At 38.5% G+C, this 20,678-nt stretch overlaps 1 protein-coding gene across 11 annotated transcripts in view; it reads left to right on the top strand.

The window, feature by feature from the left end:
• The window catches only part of si:ch211-285f17.1 (sickle tail protein homolog), a 104,163-nt gene that overhangs the window by 65,843 nt on the left and 17,642 nt on the right, over positions 1 to 20,678 (top strand). For 10 of the 11 annotated variants that reach the window (XM_017467159.3, XM_047154080.2, XM_047154092.2 and 7 more), the window contains 8 exons: positions 956 to 1,063; positions 1,267 to 1,316; positions 5,624 to 5,790; positions 5,911 to 6,086; positions 8,702 to 8,838; positions 13,860 to 14,007; positions 15,769 to 16,180; positions 19,390 to 19,618. In XM_017467159.3, the coding sequence (XP_017322648.1) occupies positions 956 to 1,063; positions 1,267 to 1,316; positions 5,624 to 5,790; positions 5,911 to 6,086; positions 8,702 to 8,838; positions 13,860 to 14,007; positions 15,769 to 16,180; positions 19,390 to 19,618 (1,427 nt within the window). The remainder of the gene's footprint in view (positions 1 to 955; positions 1,064 to 1,266; positions 1,317 to 5,623; positions 5,791 to 5,910; positions 6,087 to 8,701; positions 8,839 to 13,859; positions 14,008 to 15,768; positions 16,181 to 19,389; positions 19,619 to 20,678) is intronic. The other variant, XM_047154085.2, reaches the window with a different exon arrangement.

Below are 20,678 nucleotides of genomic sequence, written 5' to 3' on the forward strand. Positions count from 1 at the left end.
TAACATTTAAAAGCACTCACAGGTGACGTGATTAGCATTGCTTGTCTCGTTAAAATGCCGCCTGTCGAGAGGTGGGATAGGTTAGGCAGCAAGTGAACAGCAAGTTCTCGAAGTTGATGTGTTGGAAGCAGGAAAATGAGTAAGTGTAAGGATCTGGGTGACTTTGACAAAGGCCAAATTGTGATGGCAGGACGACCAGGTCAGAGCATCTCCAAAATGGCAGGTCTTGTGGAGTGTTCCCATTATGCAGTGGATAGTACTTACCCATAGTGTTCCAAGGAAGGACAACCTGTGAACCGTCAGCGGGGTCATGGGCGCCCAAGGCTCACTGATCCGCATGGGGAGTGAAGGCTAGTCCGTCAGGAGCTATTTTACCACAAATTGCTGAAAAAGTTGCTGGCTATGATGGAAAGGTGTCAGAACACACAGTGTAGCGCAGCTCCGATCCATGGAGCCCCTACCTCGCAACTTACAGGACTTAAAGGATCTCTTGCTAATGTCTTGGTGCCAAATACTACAGCACACCTTCAGCGGTCTTGTGGAGTTCATTGTTCAGTGGGTCAGAGCTGTTTTGGTGGCACAAGGTGTACCTACACAATATTAGTCAGGTGGCTTTAATGTTATGGCTAATCAGTGTATCTAATTACATTCAAAATGTATTTGTACAATACTTCTAAATTGCATTGTGTCAAAAGTATAACCCCAATAACATGATCGACTTACTGTTGTGATGAGGACATCAAAAATGGTTATAACATTTTCACACAGATAAAATATTGAAATATTCTAAAGAAGTTTATAAAACATGCTAACATACTTTCTTTCAATATACAACTTTCCATGCGAAATCAAACTGCAAATCTCCCAATTAGGTTTTTGCACCCTGTTAAGCATGCATGGGCGCGCGCGCACACAGTAGTGAGCATGTGCATCTGTGTTTGCTCTCTCTCTGCAGAGAGAAAATGAGGGCTATGGAGGAGCAGATAGCCAGTCTGACTGGCCTTGTGCAGCATGCGCTACTAAAGGGTCCCAGCATTAACAGAGGTGACAGTGAGCATGCCAGGTAAGCTGGGCAATCTGTGTAGTGTAATCTAGTCTGAGTATCTTGCATAACTACTAATCATCAGCATGCACTGGCTGCTCACACTAATTAATGGATCTGTGTGAATGTTTGTGCTTTTTCTCATGTAACCCAGTGTTATGTTGTACTTTTGGGGTGTTGTTTTTGAATGTGTTTGTTATATGCTGTATTTCCTGTTATTTCAGTGACAGATCAGTGAAGTCGGGATCACCTGTACACAGCACATCTAGCACAGGTCAGAGATCTCGTTATCTAGTCTTAATTTACTCTTTATCTTTGACTCTTTGTTTCCTTGTTTATTCTTTTGCTATGTGTGCACTGTATGCGGAAATGCACATCCAAATGCAGATCCCATCAACAGAAGGCACAAATGCATGCCAACAATCTTATGTCATACAAAAATGCAGTATGTCAGGTGTCCTCCCACATGCTACACAAAGCACACACCGTGTAAGTTACTAAATAAATATATGCACACAGTTATGCAAATATGTGCTGATACAAGCATTGTGCTAAGTACTAAGTCCATTACTGGCCAACAGGTGTGAAGTATTTGTTTTAACTCTAATACAATACCTGATTTTAAGTGTGTTCATACGTGTGTAACAATTTATTGCAGTGTTGGGGAAGCTACTTTGAAACTAGCTTTTCAAGCTGCAAGCTATAGTTTGAAGTTAAGCTACTGTCAAGCTACTCTTTTAAAAAAAGTAGTTAGCTACATTATAAGTTACTAACAAAAAAAGTAGCTAACTACATTAAAGCTACTTAAATGGGCAACATTTGTAGTAATTTAAAGATAATTTAGAATAACTATGAATTCATAGAAGCTTTTTTATTATGTTCCCTGGTGCTCTAGCAGTTAAGGATCCCGTGCTCTCACTACAATGGTCCGGGTTCAATTCCTGGTCAGAGAACCCCAGCTACTCGGGGTTTCTCTCAGTGCCTGTCCCAAGCCCGGATAAAATGGGAGGGTTGCGCCAGGAAGGGCATCCGGCATAAAAACTGTGCCAAGTCAAATATCCGGACCAGTGGTCCGCTGTGGCGACCCCGAACGGGAGCAGCCGAAAGAACAATGGAGTCTTGTTTTATTTATAGACCATCCAAAAATACAATAAATACTGGAACTGTATATTAAACTGAAAGTGAGCAATTTAAGTGAGACAGTGTATGTCAAATTCATTTTCAGTGTGAGACACTGTGAAGGTGAAGTTTTAAATAATGTATAATTAGGGCTGTCGATAGATTAAAAAAAAAAATTAACTAATCAATTGCGATTAATCTTTTTTTTTTTTTTTTCTTCTTAAGAGTGAAGCTTTTAATAATGGATATTTAAATGTAAAATCAGAGTTAATGTAGAATCTACACAAAGGAAGGATTTTTAAATTCAGATACTATTGTTTAATAGCATCTTTTTTTTTAAAAAAAATTTGAAACCCAGATTCTCTCCTGTGAACAACAGATTTCCAATAAAACCATCAATGCCCTCAAAATTGACTGTCTGCTCTAAAGGCCCATTTCTTATATGCACTAATAAAAATAATAGCAAAACCCAGGCCTATATTTTAAAGCTCAAGAAACTATCAAGGCCAATAAAATTAGAATAGAAGGCAATAATTTCTTATATGCACTAATATAAATGAAAATTAACAACAAAAATATGTTCCAAGTAGGGATGTCACAATACGAAAAAATCTAGTAGTTGGTACCGATACCACCAAAAGTACACGATACTCGATACCAAAGTCGATACCACGGTGTGGTATAAAAATAAAAGAAAAAAATTACTAATAATGACGATGACTAATAAAACAGGCTACAAGTGCTAAGGTGCACTGCTAAACCCGCGCGCACACACACACACACCTTATACTCTGAATACAAGCATTAGTTTAAATTCACTGATATGGTGGCAGACCAAAAAGATTTATTAAAAGCATGAACATTTGAATAATTATTAGTGACATTAGGCTACATTTAGCTGACAGGACACGGGCTGAATGGCGATGCATGGTGGACAATTAGGAGGTAGTTTATAACACTGCAATGGGTTAGCGTCATTAACAATAACTGGCTATCACAAACGTTACGTGGAGCATAACGTTAGCTGGTTTCACCGCCACAATGCCAGCTGCCTCAAACACACATAATAAAGGGCCGTCTTTCAGGTGCTTTGCCAAATTCCAGGTGTTTCCTCACTTTGTTTGAAATGAACGATAGCATCGGTTGCACACCGGCTTCAGAGCATCAACTATACATTTGTTGTCATCCGCCACGAATGCGAAATCCATATTTGACTCTTACCATCTTTACTCTCAACGAGTCGGGGCGGAGCTAAACTTGTCACCATCTTCTGTAGTTTTTCCTGTGTGCTTGTAGGCGTTCTTCTTCTTCTTCACCACTTGTGGACCGACTAAAACACTTGCGCGTATTTGCTGCCCCCATCAGTTCCGGAAGAATTGCAACCATGGTACCTTTGTTATAAAGGTACCAACGCTACTGTAGAAAAACAAGTATCTTCATGTTTTCTGAATGTTGGTACTGACTTGGTACCAAAGTATCGGTTCTCGTGACATCCCTAGTTCAAGTGTTTTTAACTAGCCAATCACAACTATATTTAGAACTAATGGTTAAATCCTTGGTAACGTTACACCAGACTGCTCAAACGTTCAAACATCTTTACTATAAGATTATTGCAAGTTTAGTAAGAAATTTTAACTTTTATCATTTATAGCATAACATTAGATTAACAACCATGCCACGGTTAAAGCTACAGTGGAGTGAGAGTATACATGTATGTGTGTGTGTGTGTGTGTGTGTGTGTGTGTGTGTATAATGTGTATATATATATGTATATTAGGGCTGCACAATTAATCGGATATCGATTACGATTTTGACTGCCCACAATTACATGAACATGATCGACTGCGATATTGACGTTTAAAGTTCGTCCTCCGCTCATATAAAACTCAGCTGCAAATCAAATCAAGCGCTTCCTAAACTTACAGCCAGTCACCATAGTGGCGCAGAGATGACGTCATTATGTATGCCAAAACCCGGAAGCGAGTTAACATTTGAGCGCTTCAGAGCACGCTGCGAGCTACAGCGCTTGCGCGAGGGGAAATCATGACACTAACAGGTTGCTAAATGGGACTACACACATTGTCGGGGACATTAAACGTCATCACGCCGAACAGGAAAAAACTTAGCAGATAAACTGGATCAGGTTTGCTGTGCACAATTAGCCAAAAAAACATGGATGAAGATTCATCCACAGAGTAAATCCGTATTATGGAAAATGTTTTAAATCAAGTTTGGAAAAGTTGTCGGAAGCTTGGTGACGGTGACGTTGAAGTCGAGCGACCGTGGTGTAGATCGTTTATAGCGTACGGTTAGCTTTTTATTTCTGGTGACTGTATTTAGGCTTCAAACTTCATAAAAGTTGTGTTCATTTGTGAAAATTATCTTGATGGACAAAACGTGTTCGTGTTATAAACTTTTGTTGATCACAGATTACTTTTTGCGATAATCCAAAAGTCTATGTGAAAGTCCAATTGGGTTTTTGTCGAGGGAACTGGTGTGATGATAACTTCCGGTTCTGGTACAAAACGACGTCGTCCCTGCACCAATCTACTGGGTGACTTGTCTGCGTCTCTCCTCCTGTAAACACTGTTCTTGCCTTTTCTGCATACGCCTTGATTGTTTTCTTTTGGTTGCATATTGTTATATTTGATGCGTATTTTCATTTGGTTGATGCCATTTTTATTTTTACTTATCCTATATTTTGGGTACAATTTTATTGATATTTTGCTTCTATGAGATGTTGCACTTTAAAGACCAGTCTAATTTGATGCAAAGATTTGTACATTAGCAGGAATGTAGCACAACATGGAGGTGAAAGCAGCGGTCTGTTTATTTAAATGTGAAAGTGCAATAAAAATACGTTGTCCCTAAAATCAATGAATAATCATGATAAATAATCGTGATCTCAATATTGATCAAAATAATTGTGATCATCATTTTGGCCATGTACCAATACTATCAGAGGAGACTGTGTAAAATGTGTGTGTGTACACATATATACATGAGTGTGTGTGTGTGTGTGTGTGTGTGTGTGTGTGTGTGTGTGTGTGTGTGTGTTTATACGTACATCAAAAGTATGTGGACCACTGACCATCACACCCATATATGGGCCTTACACAATCTGAGTTTTTGAGTGGCCTGCACAGAGCTCTGACTTCAATTCCACTGAACACTTGGGATGAATTGGAATGCTGACTGTGCACCAGGCCTTCTTGCTCAACATCAATGCCTCACCTCACTAATGCTCTTGTGGTCGAATAAGCACAGATCCTCACAGCCACATTCCAAACATTCCAAGAAGGGAGGCTGTTATAGCAGCAAAAGGGAGATCAATTTTGGATGTTCAACAAGGACATATGAGTCTTATGGTCAAGTGTCCATGGACCTTTGGCCATATAGTTTATATGTTTATTGTGAGAGTTAGGTCACTGATTTATTTATTTATTATTTGTATTTGATCAGGAGGTTCATCTCCGTTGCTTGGAAGCAAAATTGGCAAAGTTACACCTGAAAGTAACTCCATCACAGCTCCTCCAATTAGCAACATCCCTCTACAGGTGAACCTCCTAAATTTCAGAAAGAACATCTCTGGGTTACGCCTACAATTGCAGCAGATGAGACAACTCCAGGTACAGTAAATAAGTGCCATTAAATAATAGGGCCAGCCATTTTATGTAACATGCACTACAACTGTTCTGTTTTATATTTGTGTTATCGTGCCTGTATCTGTGTGGATGTGCCTTTTGCAGTTGCAGAATCAGGAGTGTGTGAGTGCTCAGATTAAACATGCGGAGCAGGAGATTAGTGCAAGGCTGGCTGAAGTGCTGAGACGACAGGAGGATCCAGCACAGAGACAACGAGCTCTGGTGGAGGAAGAGCGACACAAATATCTCAGCATGGAAGAAACAGTTCTTAAACAGTTAGGGTGAGACACAGAGCTCTGTTCAGTTGTACTCTGCCCACTGTGGAAGAAAATGTCAGCAAAAACACTAACCACAATGTTATATAGTATAAAGGAAATGGTGATTTTATGTTTTGTCATTTACATATAACAGAATTCACAGTTTGGATTGTGGTGATGTGAATGAATGGGACGAAATGGACATCGGAATACTTACTTAATAATCCTTCATACCACACTGCTCAGACATTCCATGACCGACATGAACACACATTGGTATGTTCAGTGGAAACAAATGCTGACCATTGGTCGGGTTCTGTCGGTGCAGTGTGAACTAGGCTTAAGAGAGTGGGATCTGAAGTCGATCCATGGAAATTGTTATAAATCTCCTCTCCTAACCAAATAAGGAAGTCTTTAAGACACCAGAGATCAGAATCACTTGAAATCACTTGGAATTTAGTTCAGAAACACTGGCTTGGGATTAAGGGCTTTGCGAAGCATGTTCCACAATGCACAGGCTAGTGAGGAATTTAGCATGAAAACTCTGCTTGCTACATGAGCAAACATATACAGGTAGGCTGAGCCTTTTGGGCTTTAAATACACTGCCACATGTGCACTAGGCAGTGTGCAGATGTTCTGCAAGTGTTTAAGTGGTGTTTAGAGGCTACCACATGCTTCCAAATATTGCTTAAGCTGTATGTGAGGGCCCTCCCTTACATTTTAATAAAATGAAATCACACAGTGAGTGTAGTGAAATTTTGCATGGCCTTTAGAGTGGGAAAAAAAGTCATTTGTAATTCGACCCTGAAGGTCTGCACGTGTAACATTTGCAAGCCAACATCATGTCTAACATTTGCAAACTAAAATAGCACGTTATCTTATTTCCTGTGTTTGCTTTAATGAATATGCAGTGTGACTTAATACATATGCACTACCACATAAAATGTATAATACATATAAGGTGCCAATACATATAGATTTCACATTTAAATTCGATTTACTAAGTTCCTTTTTTAAGTCCCCTCTGGAATTCCAAGCCCTCTTCTACCAGTTAATTCAGTAGGTTTTAAAAATGGGGATGTTTATCAAGATTATGTGTATAACAAAATGATCCAAAATTTCTTTAAATGAATGCTAAATACTACTGCAGCAAAGTTGTTTTCTAATGTAAGAGAAATTAATGCAACAGTAATTAATGGCCCTCAGAGTAAAATTTTGTTGTATTGTTATGTGGTAGCACTAAGACAGGAAGGATGTATTGTGGTTGATGCAGAACTCATTTTTAATATCATAGAATTAATCATTAACAAATATTTTCAGCTACAATATAAGAAACAGCACAATGTCTGACTGTTTGGTTCATTTGATCTCAAAAGTAAAACGGGACAGTGTAATGTGTGGATTGTGAATATGAATAAATGCACATATTAGTTAAATAAAGTCTTTGTTTTAGCTGATTACCCAGTGTTTACTCGCACACTAAATGCATAACATTTATTATATGTTGTTATTCTCTTTAACTGTAATAGTTTCAGAAGTGTGGGATCACAGGCCAACTCTTTACATGTAATGGTGCTGCTGGAGAGACTGATTACAGCATGAACAATTCCAGGCAATCAGTCAGCCTCCACCCATAACCAGTATTGATACTTTATGTATGGATTTTCATGCAGTCAGTTATATGTGGAAATAGTAGAGCATTTCACCTTCCTGTGTGTGGGGGTTTATTATTCTTATTTTTTAAATCGTTTTTTTAACTGAAGTTGATGGCACATAATTTGATGGCACATTTTCTCGTAGTCCTCTGCGGCCATCAAAGTGTCAGGAAATAATGCATTAATCGTTTGTCAGCTCGCGCCAAACTGTTTTCTTATCATGACTAGTAATGAACCCAAATCTATTCAATTCAGTTCACTGATGAAAGGGTGATGCCTGGTAATAAGTGGTTATTGGAAAATGCAATCTATAGGATAGCAATGTGGGCCCAACTACAGCTTCAGAAAGAGAGTCACCAGTGCAGTAGTGTCGGGATGAATCGGGCAGGTCTAGAGGTTGAGTCACAGCATCCCTTCAAACAGCTGGAGTACACGTACCGCTTGACACAGACAAATCTACACTTTATACAGTTAGATGTATGTAATCTGGAGTTGTAACTGGATGTCCAAAGTAGAAGTGGCATTAAATCACATTATTTAGACTATAGTTTATTAAATTTTGGTTGGGTTTCAGTTGTTGTTTTTTTAAAAAAAAACTTTTTTATAAAGCTATTTTTTTTGTAAACTGAATTCAGCACTGGTGTGAGTTTGCTTTGCTTATGTCTTACTTATTGTGCACTTCTGTTGGCACACACTACATAACTGGGGCATGGTTGATCAATTTACAGCAAGATTTACTCTAGGATTTACCCCTACTCCTGTGCCTGTGACAACGTTTATAACAAAATTTTACTCCTAGCGTTTAAGTAAGATTTTTTTTCTGTCTTTAAGTATACCTGCCCAAGTTTTTGGAGGAAATATGATTTTGTAAAAAAAAATTTAGATCAAAATAAGTTATTACTGAGACTTCCATCTAATAAATTGTAATAATGATTCTCTGACATCTATGCTGATCTAAATACAAGCATTAAACATGTGTGCAGGGACCTGGAGCAGTATGTAGACTCCGTGAGAAGGGACTCGAGCTCAGCCACAGCTGTGAGTTCAGTCATACTGAAGGAAGTTGAAGAAGGAGCGGAGGGCCTGAGGAAGGTTGGGGAAAGTCTGGCAGCACTTAAAGGTAAAAGACTGTATTTCCAGGAAATGAGGATATACAAGTATGATTCACTACTGTTGTAAAGAAATCCCAGTTGTGTGTCCTGTGAAATATGTTTTGGGGTTTTCTAAAGCAATGTGTACTTTTTAAAAGTCAGATGTAGTGGGTGACCGCTAATGGTAAAAATCAAAAATAAAATGTTGTTCATGTAAGTGTGGTTCTGTGAACTTAAGAATATAACCTTCAGGGGCCGTGTGAAACACATGGATATGACCTTGTGCTTGTGTTCTTACATGCTAACAATACTGTATTTGCAATAAATATAAATAAAAGTATGGTATTTGCAACAGATGAGTTGCTTTCAGAGAGGTCAGTTGTGAATGGGCTCAGATGAGAAGATTTTGTTCATGGCAGGGAGAGATACTCATCCTCAGCTGATTGATTATGCTTGATGGTCTTCACTGCTCCAAACTGCTTAGTCTGAGGTGCTTGGGCCAGATTAAACTGGGAGCCAGGATACACTTTTCCTAGTCAAGCCTGTCTAGCTGATTTAGACATAGCTGTGTAGGTTGTGCAGCGGATGTTCAGGTGTCTTTCTGATGGTCAAATCTGAGGCAGGGAAAACATCTTGAGCCTTCCACGAGATTTAGACACTGACTGCATGAGCACAAGTCTTGTAGCTTGTAGTGCTTTTCCACCAGACAATGCTGCATGCTTTGACTCCTCAGATTACACCTAATGCTACAAGTGAGCCGTGCCTTACTTAAGTAAACATGCTATATTGTGGTGACCCAACCCTGGTGTAGAGAAGAAAATGTTGTGTGGAGATAAACAAGGACACTTTGATTTTTAGTTTACTATTGGCTAGTATTTTTGGCCTGGTTTTAAAGTGTCATTGGGTTGCCTTTGACAGATTTGGCAAAATCATGCTACTGATGAAATGTGATTACTGATTCCTGAAACAAGTGATTCCTGAAGACACCTATAATACCCAATGTGAACATTAATGCTTCTTGGCTGCCACTTGGAATCAGATCACCCTAGACAGATGTCGATATCAAATGTGAATTTGTCTCGATGCATTTGTGCAGGAGACTGGTTGAAGTGTCTCCCAGAACATAGAACTTGCAAATATTGTATAACAAATATTTTATAAGTAGACTTTGAATTCTCTATGTTGCCAGAACAACCAAAATGTGTTAATGTGGAAAAACAAACATTTTAAACTGGTCACCCAGAGGGTGGTAAGACTATGAAATAACTGTCAGTTGCCATTTTAGACAGAATACATCTCCCTGCCATGTATGCATACATCTCACCTCTTGGCAAAATACAGCAGATTATAAAGCAATTTTCTGAAAATGCTATTTCGAGAACTTGTCTGTTAATGTTAAAATCAACACACTGTTCATCATGAAATATATTGCCCAGTGCAACTGGATGCACCACTGTGTAGCACATATCAAACCACTGAAGAAAAAAACCCTGTGGGTGTATCACCACACACAGTCACACTTAAAGTTTATTTATTATACTAGTGTTTATTCAGGGTCTTGCTGTAATGGCTAGGCCCAATGTTTGTGCAATGCTTCTGATTTCCCCTCTTTTCTCAGCTTCAAAATGACTTGCTTTTCTCTCATAGACTTGTTGGCTTATCCTTTTTAACAACAAATGAAGTCTTCACAGGTGAAACTGAAGGCTAAAAGCAAGAGTAGATCTTCAGAGCTATTTATTGTTTAAACAATCAATCTAACCGACACACCTGGGTCATAAGAAACAACTGTCAGTCACATGTTCCAATATTTTTACTTGCCTACAAATTGAGTGGTTTCATACAAAATGTGCTGTGTTCTATGTCGTTTAACATGTCTGCATATAAATTCCAGAAAATAAAAGTTGAAATTCTAAACTCATTCATGTTTTGATCTCAAACCAAAATGTCTTCAGTCTACAGCACAAACAAATGAATTGGCCTTGCCATTCCAATAGTTTTGGAGGGGACTGTATGTCAGCATCTGATATACGTCAGTACATGGTGTCCAGGAGTCTCATTTATCAACAAATGCATATAGTAAGCATGCATAGAACAGGTTGTAAATTTGTGCCAGTATGCACAAGCACATTGTCTTTTATCACACATGAATTATTACATTTGTATTTATGGCATTTTACAGATGCCCTTATCAAGTGTGTCTGAATGTTTTGCTGTCTCTATCAAAAGCACATTCTTATGCTAGTTCACTAGGTCAGGGTTCCTAGAGTACCATTGGTCTATAAAACCCTGTTGAGGAGGGTGGTACAGTATGAAAAGAAATGACAAGGATTTAAAAAACCTAATCTGCAATCCATTGCAACCCTACTCACAGAATAAATGCCATTTACAATTATGGCATTTGGCAGACGCCCTTATTCAGAGCAACTTACATTTCTCATACAACTGAGCAGTTGAAGGTTAAGGGTCTTGCTCAAGGGCCCTGTCAGGTTGGTAGTGCTGGGATTTGAACTCATGGTGTTACAAACAGGAGTCCACTGTCCTAACCACTATATCTACCATATTATTGTACAGATGAAAGAAACTGCGCTATATACCCCACATAAAAGACACTGCTCTATATACCCCCCACACACATCCAATAGATACAAATCTACAAGCTGTCACTGTGTGTTTAACCCTCCATAAAGCTATTGCCCTGTGCTCTAATTTACATATCCCCTGATGCCGCTGTGGCACAGCATGACTTGGACAAACTGGCTGCTCAGTTACCACCTAGCCACGTTCGATACTAACGCAAGTTCAGTCAAGGTATCTTTATGTAGTGTCAACTAACTAGCTTGTCTGGATAACATAAATCAGTACATGAATATCTATGCAAGTTAGCATCCACAAGAATTACTCTTAAAAAAAAAAAGTTTATACTTATAACTTATTTTTTGTTGAGGCTTATCTTATTGATGGCTTGCAGCTTCTTATTTGAGTCAGTTGTTGTAACTACCATCTCAAGTTGACTGGATGAATCAGCTGTTTGATTAGCTTGGCAATGAGCATCTGTCACATACCAATCACACAAACGTTTGTCCAAATACTATTGATTGTCAGATTATTTCTGTTGCCAGTTCACTTTTCCGTTTGAGATCAAGCCACCTTCCCAGTTTTTTTTAGGTTTTTTTTTTTTGGTCAGACACAGAACTCTCACCATAGTTTTTACGTTCATTCTATGTCGTCTAAATGCTTTTTTAACGTACATTCGGCTTAATTTGCTCCACAGAAACACTTGGGTGCTGTGCTTAAGCCTTTCAATGGTAGGGAAAACCCTGATTTATGTGGGAGTGATCACTCCCCTCTGATTGTAAAGTCCATGGAAGTGGATTTTCAACAAAGGACACCAAAATGGCAATTAAAGTAAGCTGCTTCTTTCAGTCACTTGGCTACGAGAAGTCCAATATGCAATCTTAAGGAAATCAAGATCTGATAGTTTCACTGGTACGCTAATCGAAATAGCAAAATAATTGGTTCCGAAGCCATCAACAAAGCCATGTTGCATGACTAATCCATGAGGATAAAGAGAGAAAGGACTTTTAACCAACATCCCATAACAGAAAATCTAATCAGATTGAAAATCAGACTGAAAACACAAGTATGCAAAATTATTAACGAAACATAGAGATGAATTTGGAAAAGATATGTTTCAAGTTTAACTTCACAAACATCAACAAAGAAAATATCAGACATGGTCCCAAAGTTGAAGGAAGGTGGATCCCAAGTACATCATATCAAGAAAGAAAGACTTTTGAGAGAAATTCTTCAGTGGAGACCTGCCACCCTGAGTTCCAAATAATACAGATACACCAGGAACAGATCCTTCTTCACTTCCTTTTGGGTAACATGGAACCATTGACCCAGCCTTTTACAATGGTGGAAATTTTAAAAGCCTTAAATTGTTCCAATGATACTGCTGTTGGATTGGACAAAATTCATTATCAGTTCTTAAAGCATTTATCCCAAAGTACTTTAATGCCATTTTGAGGTCAGGAAATGTTCCATCCCACTGGAAAGGATGCAATAATCATACCCATACCTAATCCAGGCAAAGATCATACCGACCCAAACAATTTTCACCCTATAGTGATGGAGGAAAAAGCACTTTGGATCACCTCAGAAGACTGGAAATATTTGTTCGAAATGGTTTTTTATCAAAAAACAAACAGCATGCTGTAGCTGTTTATCTTTAAAAAGCCTATGATACAAGGGTCCATTTACAGATTAGCCCAGATATGCACCATACCAAATTTCAGCTTATTCTGATTTACAGTTCCTGAGAAACAGAACATAGCTCCACCCCATGAATGACCATGCCCCAAACTTTGCTTATGGTCTCTGAATCTTTCCCTGTATAAGCATTTTTTAAGTTTTATGCAAATCTGTGTAAGCAATTATGAATAATTATATTGATGTTCACACTTTGCTGAGTAGTCTGGCACCAAATTTGTGAAGATGGGCCAAAAATTCTAGGACTAGTTCACAAAATTAGGTTTTGAATATTATGTTAAATATCATAAATTTGAGAGGACAGAGCTACAAGGTTCTTGAGGCTTTTTAATGAAATGCATAATTGTCTTGTGTTTGCAGATCATACGGTTCACTAGACCACAACGTAAAGCCTTGTGCTATGGCATCACCATCAAGCCTGTGTGGGTCCCTTCAGTGAGCAGTGGGGGGCATACTGTACCTTTCCTCCAAATTTGTTCTTTCTATGATTTAGAAAAGAATCATAATAATAAGAGGAAATCCTAACAAAACAATATGGTTCCAGGATCTTTGATGCATGGACCCCAAAAAATACTGTGGTCTACCAATTACCATAATACTGTTGTACAATTATGCGACTATGAATTTGTTATACTCTCCCAACTCCTGTGCTTAGTTTTCTGTTAGGCTGAAAATACTTATAGACATGCAACATAATTATGATGATCTCTCTCTCTCAATCTCTCTCAATCTCTCTCACGTGTATCTGTCTGTCTGTCTATCTGTTGGGGATATTAAGGAGAGTTCCCAGCATTGCAAGGGAGAATGCGGGCTGTGCTCAGAGTGGAGGTGGAGGCTGTGAAGTTTCTCAAAGAGGAGCCACACAAACTGGACAGCATGCTGAAGAGAGTCAAATCACTTACTGAGACTCTCAGCACTTTGCGAAGGTACACGTGTGTGGTATGAGGCTGTGAAGCTGATATGTGATGCATTAAATGATCAAATGTTTTTGGACACCTGACCATCACACCCATACAGTGGATATAAAAAGTCTACACACCCCTGTTAAAATGGCAGGTTTTTGTGATGTAAAAAATATAACCGAGGTAAATCATGTCAGAACATTTCTATTTTTATTGTGAAATTGAAACCAATAAATTAAAATGAAAAACAATAAAATCATTTTAGGAGGAAAAAAATGGAGAATAAAAAAATGTATGATAACCTGGTTGCATAAGTTTTCACACCCTTAATTACTGCTGAAATATAGAGGCCATACTACAAGATACAAGTGGAAGGTTTTAGACTGACCAAGTCAATCACCAGTCCTTACTCAGTTGAGCAGCATTTCACCTCCTAAAAAGTAGACTGAAGGGAGAAAATCCCCAAAACAAACAACAACTGAAAGAAGCTGCAGTACAAGCCTGGAAAAGCAACACAAAAGAAAAATGTTTGGTGATGCCAACATGTTTGAAGATGTCAGTGGGTCACTGGCTTGATGCAATTATTGCAAGCAGGGGATATGCAACCAAATATTAAGTGTTATTCACTGTAATTGTCTTGAAAATATCTGTTCCATTACTTTTGCTCACCTAAAAAAAAAATCGGGTGGTCTGCCACAAAAGTGTCACGTTCTAAGTTGTTTAACACCTCTAAATGTAAATATCAAGAACTGAAGGCTGAAATTATGATCTATCATCAAATATTCATTTTTTTTTTTTTTTATCTCAAACCGAAATATCTTTAGTGTATAGCAAAAACAAAAGGATTGGTCTTGTCATTCCAATACTTTCGGAGGGGACTGAACAGGTCAAGAGCTTCAGTTAATGCTTACATGATCCATCAGAATGGGAGAAATAATTTGATCTGTGACACTGACCATGGTTGTTGGTGGTAGATGGGCTGATTTGAGTTTTTTAGAAACTGCTGCTCTCCAGGGATTTTTATACAAATCAGACTTTAGTGTTTATACAGAATGGTGTGAAAACCAAAACATTCAATCAGTGGAAGTGCTGTGGACAGGAATGCCTGGTTGATGAGAGAGGTTGCGAGAAGAATGGGCAAACTGATTGAAGCTGGCAGGGAGGTTATGGTCACTCAAATAACCACTGCTTACAACTGTGGTGTGCAGAAAAGCATCTCAGAATGCACAGTATGCCTAGCATTGCTAAATGAATAACCATCTGCTAAATGAATAAATGTAAAAAAAAAAAACCACATCTGCTAAATGAATAAATGTAAAAACAAAAAAAAACACATCTGCTAAATGAATAAATGTAAATGTAACATTGAGGGAGATGGGCTACAAAAGCAGAAGACTACATTGGGTTCGACTTGTGTCAAAGGCTATAGTGGGCACAGGTTCACTGAAGCTTGATGATGACAGTAACCAGTCATTTTCCAATCTGCATGGGCTGGCATCCTATTCAGAATGTATTCATACATGAGGTATGAATACATCCTGGATAGGATGCCAGTCCATCCAGATTTGCTCTGTGTTGCCCTCTGGGTCCCTGACCAGGATAAAGCAATTACTGAAGATGAATTGATGTAATGAATTTTTTAATCAATTCTGAAGAATCATGATTGAATGAGTGTCTCTTATATCTGCATGTAAGGATCTACTTAAAAGTTTTTGTTAATACAGCCCTTTACTGTTTTAAAAGTGTGTGTGTGTGTGTGTGTGTGTGTGTGTGTGTGTTCTGTAGGTGTGCCACAAAGGGTTTACTAAAATCTCCAGATTCTGTCATTACCACAATGGTGGATGAGGCAGAGGCAGCACCTCCTGCTGATCTCCACAGCACAGTCACTGTACTCGAGCTTCAAAGACCCTCTGTGATTTCAGAGGTTGTCAGCTCCCAGCCTCTGATACCCCACTGTGCCCAGAGCTCTTTCTCACCCACTCCTGAGTTGCCTACAAAGCAGACCAGCAACATGAGGCATGTTGATATATGCAGCTCAGCTCAGCCAGAACACACATCACCACTGAGCAGCAGCAGCAGTGGAGTGGCTCTTAGCACTGCCCGTTGTAATGGATCTTCCAGCAGTGGAGCTTTAAACCTATTTATTGAGGAGATCATCAGTCACAGCAAGGGCAAAAACAGAGCCCCATCCATTGAGGTGAGCTCCAAAGGAAATGTATATCAAGCAGCAGACACCACAGATTTTCTCATTGCAAAAATCTGTTGAATATATGCAAATGTCCAGTGCTTAGAGCTCAGTTTTCTATTGTCTTCTATTTGCCAAAGTTTTTATTCAAAGACAACCTTTTCATATTTTTTTTTCTGTTTTGTAATGCACCCTCTACCCAGTCCAACCTATTGTACCTATAAAAGTGCATTGCACTAAGCTATACATTAACAAACAAGTGGTGAACAAACAAGTTTAAAAGGTTTAAGTAAAAAAATCAGTAGATGATGACGTTTTCCTGTGGTCAAGATTCCAAGTGCCATAGGGAGGGTTCTAGATTATAGTTGATCCTCTAATAGTACACTTTCTAAAATCTTTCTAATTTTAGACATACTGTGGATATAAAAAGTCTACACACCCTTGTTAAAATGGCAAGTTTTTGTGATGAAAAAACCAAGGTAAATCAGGTCAGAACGTTTCCCACCCTCATTGTGAAATAACAACGAATACAAATTAAGTGAAAAAAACATTTTAGGGAATAATAAGAAAAATACTTATAATAATAGTTAGGAAAAGTCACAATAACAGTGTTGTATAATGTAAGCGTGGACACCCTTTTATAATTTGGGGATGTGGCTGTGTTCAGAATGAAGCAACCACATTCAATCTCCTGTTCAAAAGTAATTAAATAATTCAAATTAAACCCAAATAAGGATCAGCTGTTTCTGTAGGATTTTCTTGACATCTTGGTTTCATCTGACTGCTGATGCCATGGTCTGCAAAGAGTTGACAAAGCCTGTACACTGTCGAAAGGAATTGACCAGGAGAGGAGTACAAAATCATGCATACACAATCATGAATAGCTGTAAATACTAGTAGATTTTAGTGCAAAATATTCAGGTATCTGCTAGTAAGCTGAAGATGAAAAGGAATGTCACCTTTCAGTATGATAGTGACCCAAAAATCATACGTCCAATCAATAAAGGAATAGATTAATGAAAACCTGATCAATGTTTTTGAATGACCTGGCCAGAGCACAGACCTGAATACAACTTTAAAAAATCTCTGGAGTGACCTGAAGCAGGCTGTGCATAGGAGATGCCTTTACAGTTTGACTGATCTAGACTGTTTTTGCAAGATAGAGTGGGGAAATATTGCCAAAGCTGTCCATGTGGGGCCATCCTCAGCAACAGCAAGTGGTTTTCAGGTGATGAGAACCCCAACCAAAAGTAGGGCATCAGGATGGGTCAGGCAGGTAGGGAGGATCACTGGTATCTCAGGAGTAGCATGTATAGCTCGATAGAGAGGGAGAGAGAGATTATTAGTTATGCTAATTGTCATGTAATGGTTGAGGACAATGTACTTTGTGTGCAGAGTGCAAGCAGGGACTCTGGCAAGATTAGCTATGACAGCATAACTAAAAGGGAGAGACAGAAGGCAACACAGACATGAGGACGCCCTGGGACATAAAATGGCCAACCACTTTACCCAAGAAAAAACACTTCACAAAATGCTTGACTAAACAGATACGTTTTCAGCCTAGACTTAAATATCTGAGTCCTGAGCACTAACTGGAAGGTTGTTCCATAACTGTGGGGTTTTGTAAGAGTTCCCCTCTTCCCCCTGCTGTAGCCTTCACTATTCGAGGTACCAACCTGCACCTTTTGATCGAAGTAGGCGTGGCGGATCATAAAAGACCAAAAGTATGTTCAATTACTGCGTGTCAGACTATTCAGTAGGTATATAGGTAAATAGTAGTATTTTATAATCAATGTGAAATTTTACTGGGAGCCAATGCAGTGTGGATAAGATCGGGGTGATGTGGTCGTATCTTCTGGTTCTAGTAAGGACTCTTGCTGCTGTATTCAGGACTAACTGGAGTTTGTTTATACATCCAGACAGTAAGGCATTACAATAATCCAACCTAGAGGTAACAAAAGCATGAGCTAGTTTTACTTGGCATCATGTAGTGACATTATATTTCTTATCTCAGCAATATTTCAGAGATGAAAGAAGGCTATCCTAGTAATACTATCTACATTCACTTCAAATGAACGTCTGGAGTGAAAAAAGGTTTTTTACTGCTGCACATGATGAAACGGAGAAACCATCCAGAGTTACTATATAATTAGAAATCTTCAGAAAGGGCTGTTCCCTTAGTGCCAACTCAGAACATTTAACATTTGATACTTCTCTTTTTTTATGGGGTGAGGGAGTACAATTTTTAAAATTCCCTTCAAGTTTGGGTTGAATATCTTTGGTGGGGGACCAGATACAAACCTGAAATTTTCACAGAAATAAGTCCTCTAGAGCAGCATTATGATGTAAATGGTGGTAGAAGTGTACAATTGATATGCATTAATAGATTTGTTCCAGATATGGTATTCCAGTGTTCGGTTGGGTGTATTACAAATGAACAGTATCATAAACAGAGCTGTGTTGGTGTTTCTCCTGTGATGAAAGCAGATATTACTTCAGAGATATGGAATGGGTACAGGTATGAAAAGTCAGATGAACAGGTTTATGTAAAATATAATGCCACATTACATCCTAAGTGGTAATTCGCCGGTGCTGTATATTTTCTTTCTCAAACAGCACACTGTTTGGTCAGTGTTTTAGATTTAACAAATTAATGTATGTTGATTAATCTAAAGCTAATGCTTGTATATACATTAAAACTCATTTAAAAGTAAAATTTTTTACTTAACGTAGTTATTTCTGATGCTGTGCGCAGTCATGTTGATTTAACATCACTCTGTAAACAGGGAAGAAATGCAGATATGAGAAGAATACCCCAAGCTGACATCTCTGTTGCAGTGGCATTTGATGCCATAAAAGACATGGTTCCCATTTACTCTTGTCAAGAATGAAGGGTTCACTAAGTTGAACAAAAATAGTTACAGCTATAAAATAGCACAACTAATGGTTTTTTTAAAAATACCCTTTATACCACAATAAATAACTTTATAAATAAATTGTGTAATTTTTCAAATGCATTATGTAAAAACAAAAAAAATTGTAATTGACAGTTGTTCATAGAGTTGAAACAAAATCACTTTTTTTTTCTTTTTTTTTTTGCAATATCGCCCAGCCTTATCCGTCTCATTTTTTTATTAATTTACTTTATTGTCTTGATTTTGTGCTTTATTTAGTTTTCTCTCTCTGTCTATCTGTCTGTCTATCTCTCTTTCTCTGTCTAGGCGGCTGAGAAAGAGTGGGAAGAAAAGCGACAGAGCATGTGTCATTATGACGGGGGGGAGTTTGAGAAGATGCTGCAAGAGGCAGAAGCCAACATGCTGAGAGGAATACCAAGTATTGAAGTTGCAGTTGATGGTGGTATTATGCCAAGCCCTGCTGCAGCATCTCCTGCCACTCCTGCCACAGAGGAGCGAGTGGAGAAACCCAAGCCTTCAGCACCCACAACACAAGGTCAGAGGTCATCCTTGCATTCTTGCAGTCACACTAATACGCTTAGTGTGCTAAAAAGGAACAACTATTTTGTACTTAATATTCTTTCACTCAAAATACAGTCCCCTCTGAGAGTGTTGGAATGTGTTGAAATTTTCTATACACTAAAGGAATTTGAGTTTGAGTTCAAAACATGAATATGAGCCCATTGATCTGATCAGAATTTCAGCTTTCATTTCCTGCTGTTTACATCTATATGTATGAAAGAACTTGGAACATGGCAACTTCTGTTCGAACACACCCATTTTCACATGATCAGAAATATTGGAACATTTGACTGACTTCTTGTTGCCCAGGTATACCCTGTTGGATTGATTGTTTAAACAATTAATAGCTCTGAATGTCTACTCATGGTTTGAGTCCTGGGTGTCACCTGTGAAGACTTTATTTGTTGTTAAAAAGATAAACCAACATAAATAACAGAGTTGCCTATGGGAAAAAAAGAAGTAATTTTTTTCTGAAGCTGAGAAAAGGGGGAAAATCGCTCAGAGTCATTAAATAAGCATTGGGCATAGCAATACAACAATTTGGAATGTTCTGTAAAACAAACAAACTACTGGTGTACCAACAACCGGATATCAAACAGGTTGGCCAAGGAAAACATCAGCAGTTGATGACCGAAACGTTGTGAATCTTCGAAGAAAAGTCCAAAATGTATCAGTAACATCAACAACGTCCTCAGGGCAGGGGTGAAGGTATCACAATCAACCGTTTGAAGATTTCAAGTGCAGAAATATAGAGGTCATACAACAAGATGCAAACCACTTATCAGCAGTAAGAATCAGAAAGCCAGATTGGAATTCACAAAGAAATACAGAGATGAGCCACAAAAGTTCTGGAACCAAGATGAACCTCTACCAAAGTGATGGAAAGGCCAAAGTGTGAAGAAAGAAAGGATCTGCTCATGATCCCAAACCTACAAGCTCAACGAGAAAGTATGCTGGAGGTAGTGTCTTGACATGGGCTTGCATGGCTGCTCCTGGAACAGGCTCATTAATCTTTATTTATGATTTAATTTATG

The sequence above is a fragment of the Ictalurus punctatus genome, chromosome 1 (genome assembly GCF_001660625.3).
Source record: "Ictalurus punctatus breed USDA103 chromosome 1, Coco_2.0, whole genome shotgun sequence".
NCBI classification, from domain to species: domain Eukaryota; kingdom Metazoa; phylum Chordata; class Actinopteri; order Siluriformes; family Ictaluridae; genus Ictalurus; species Ictalurus punctatus.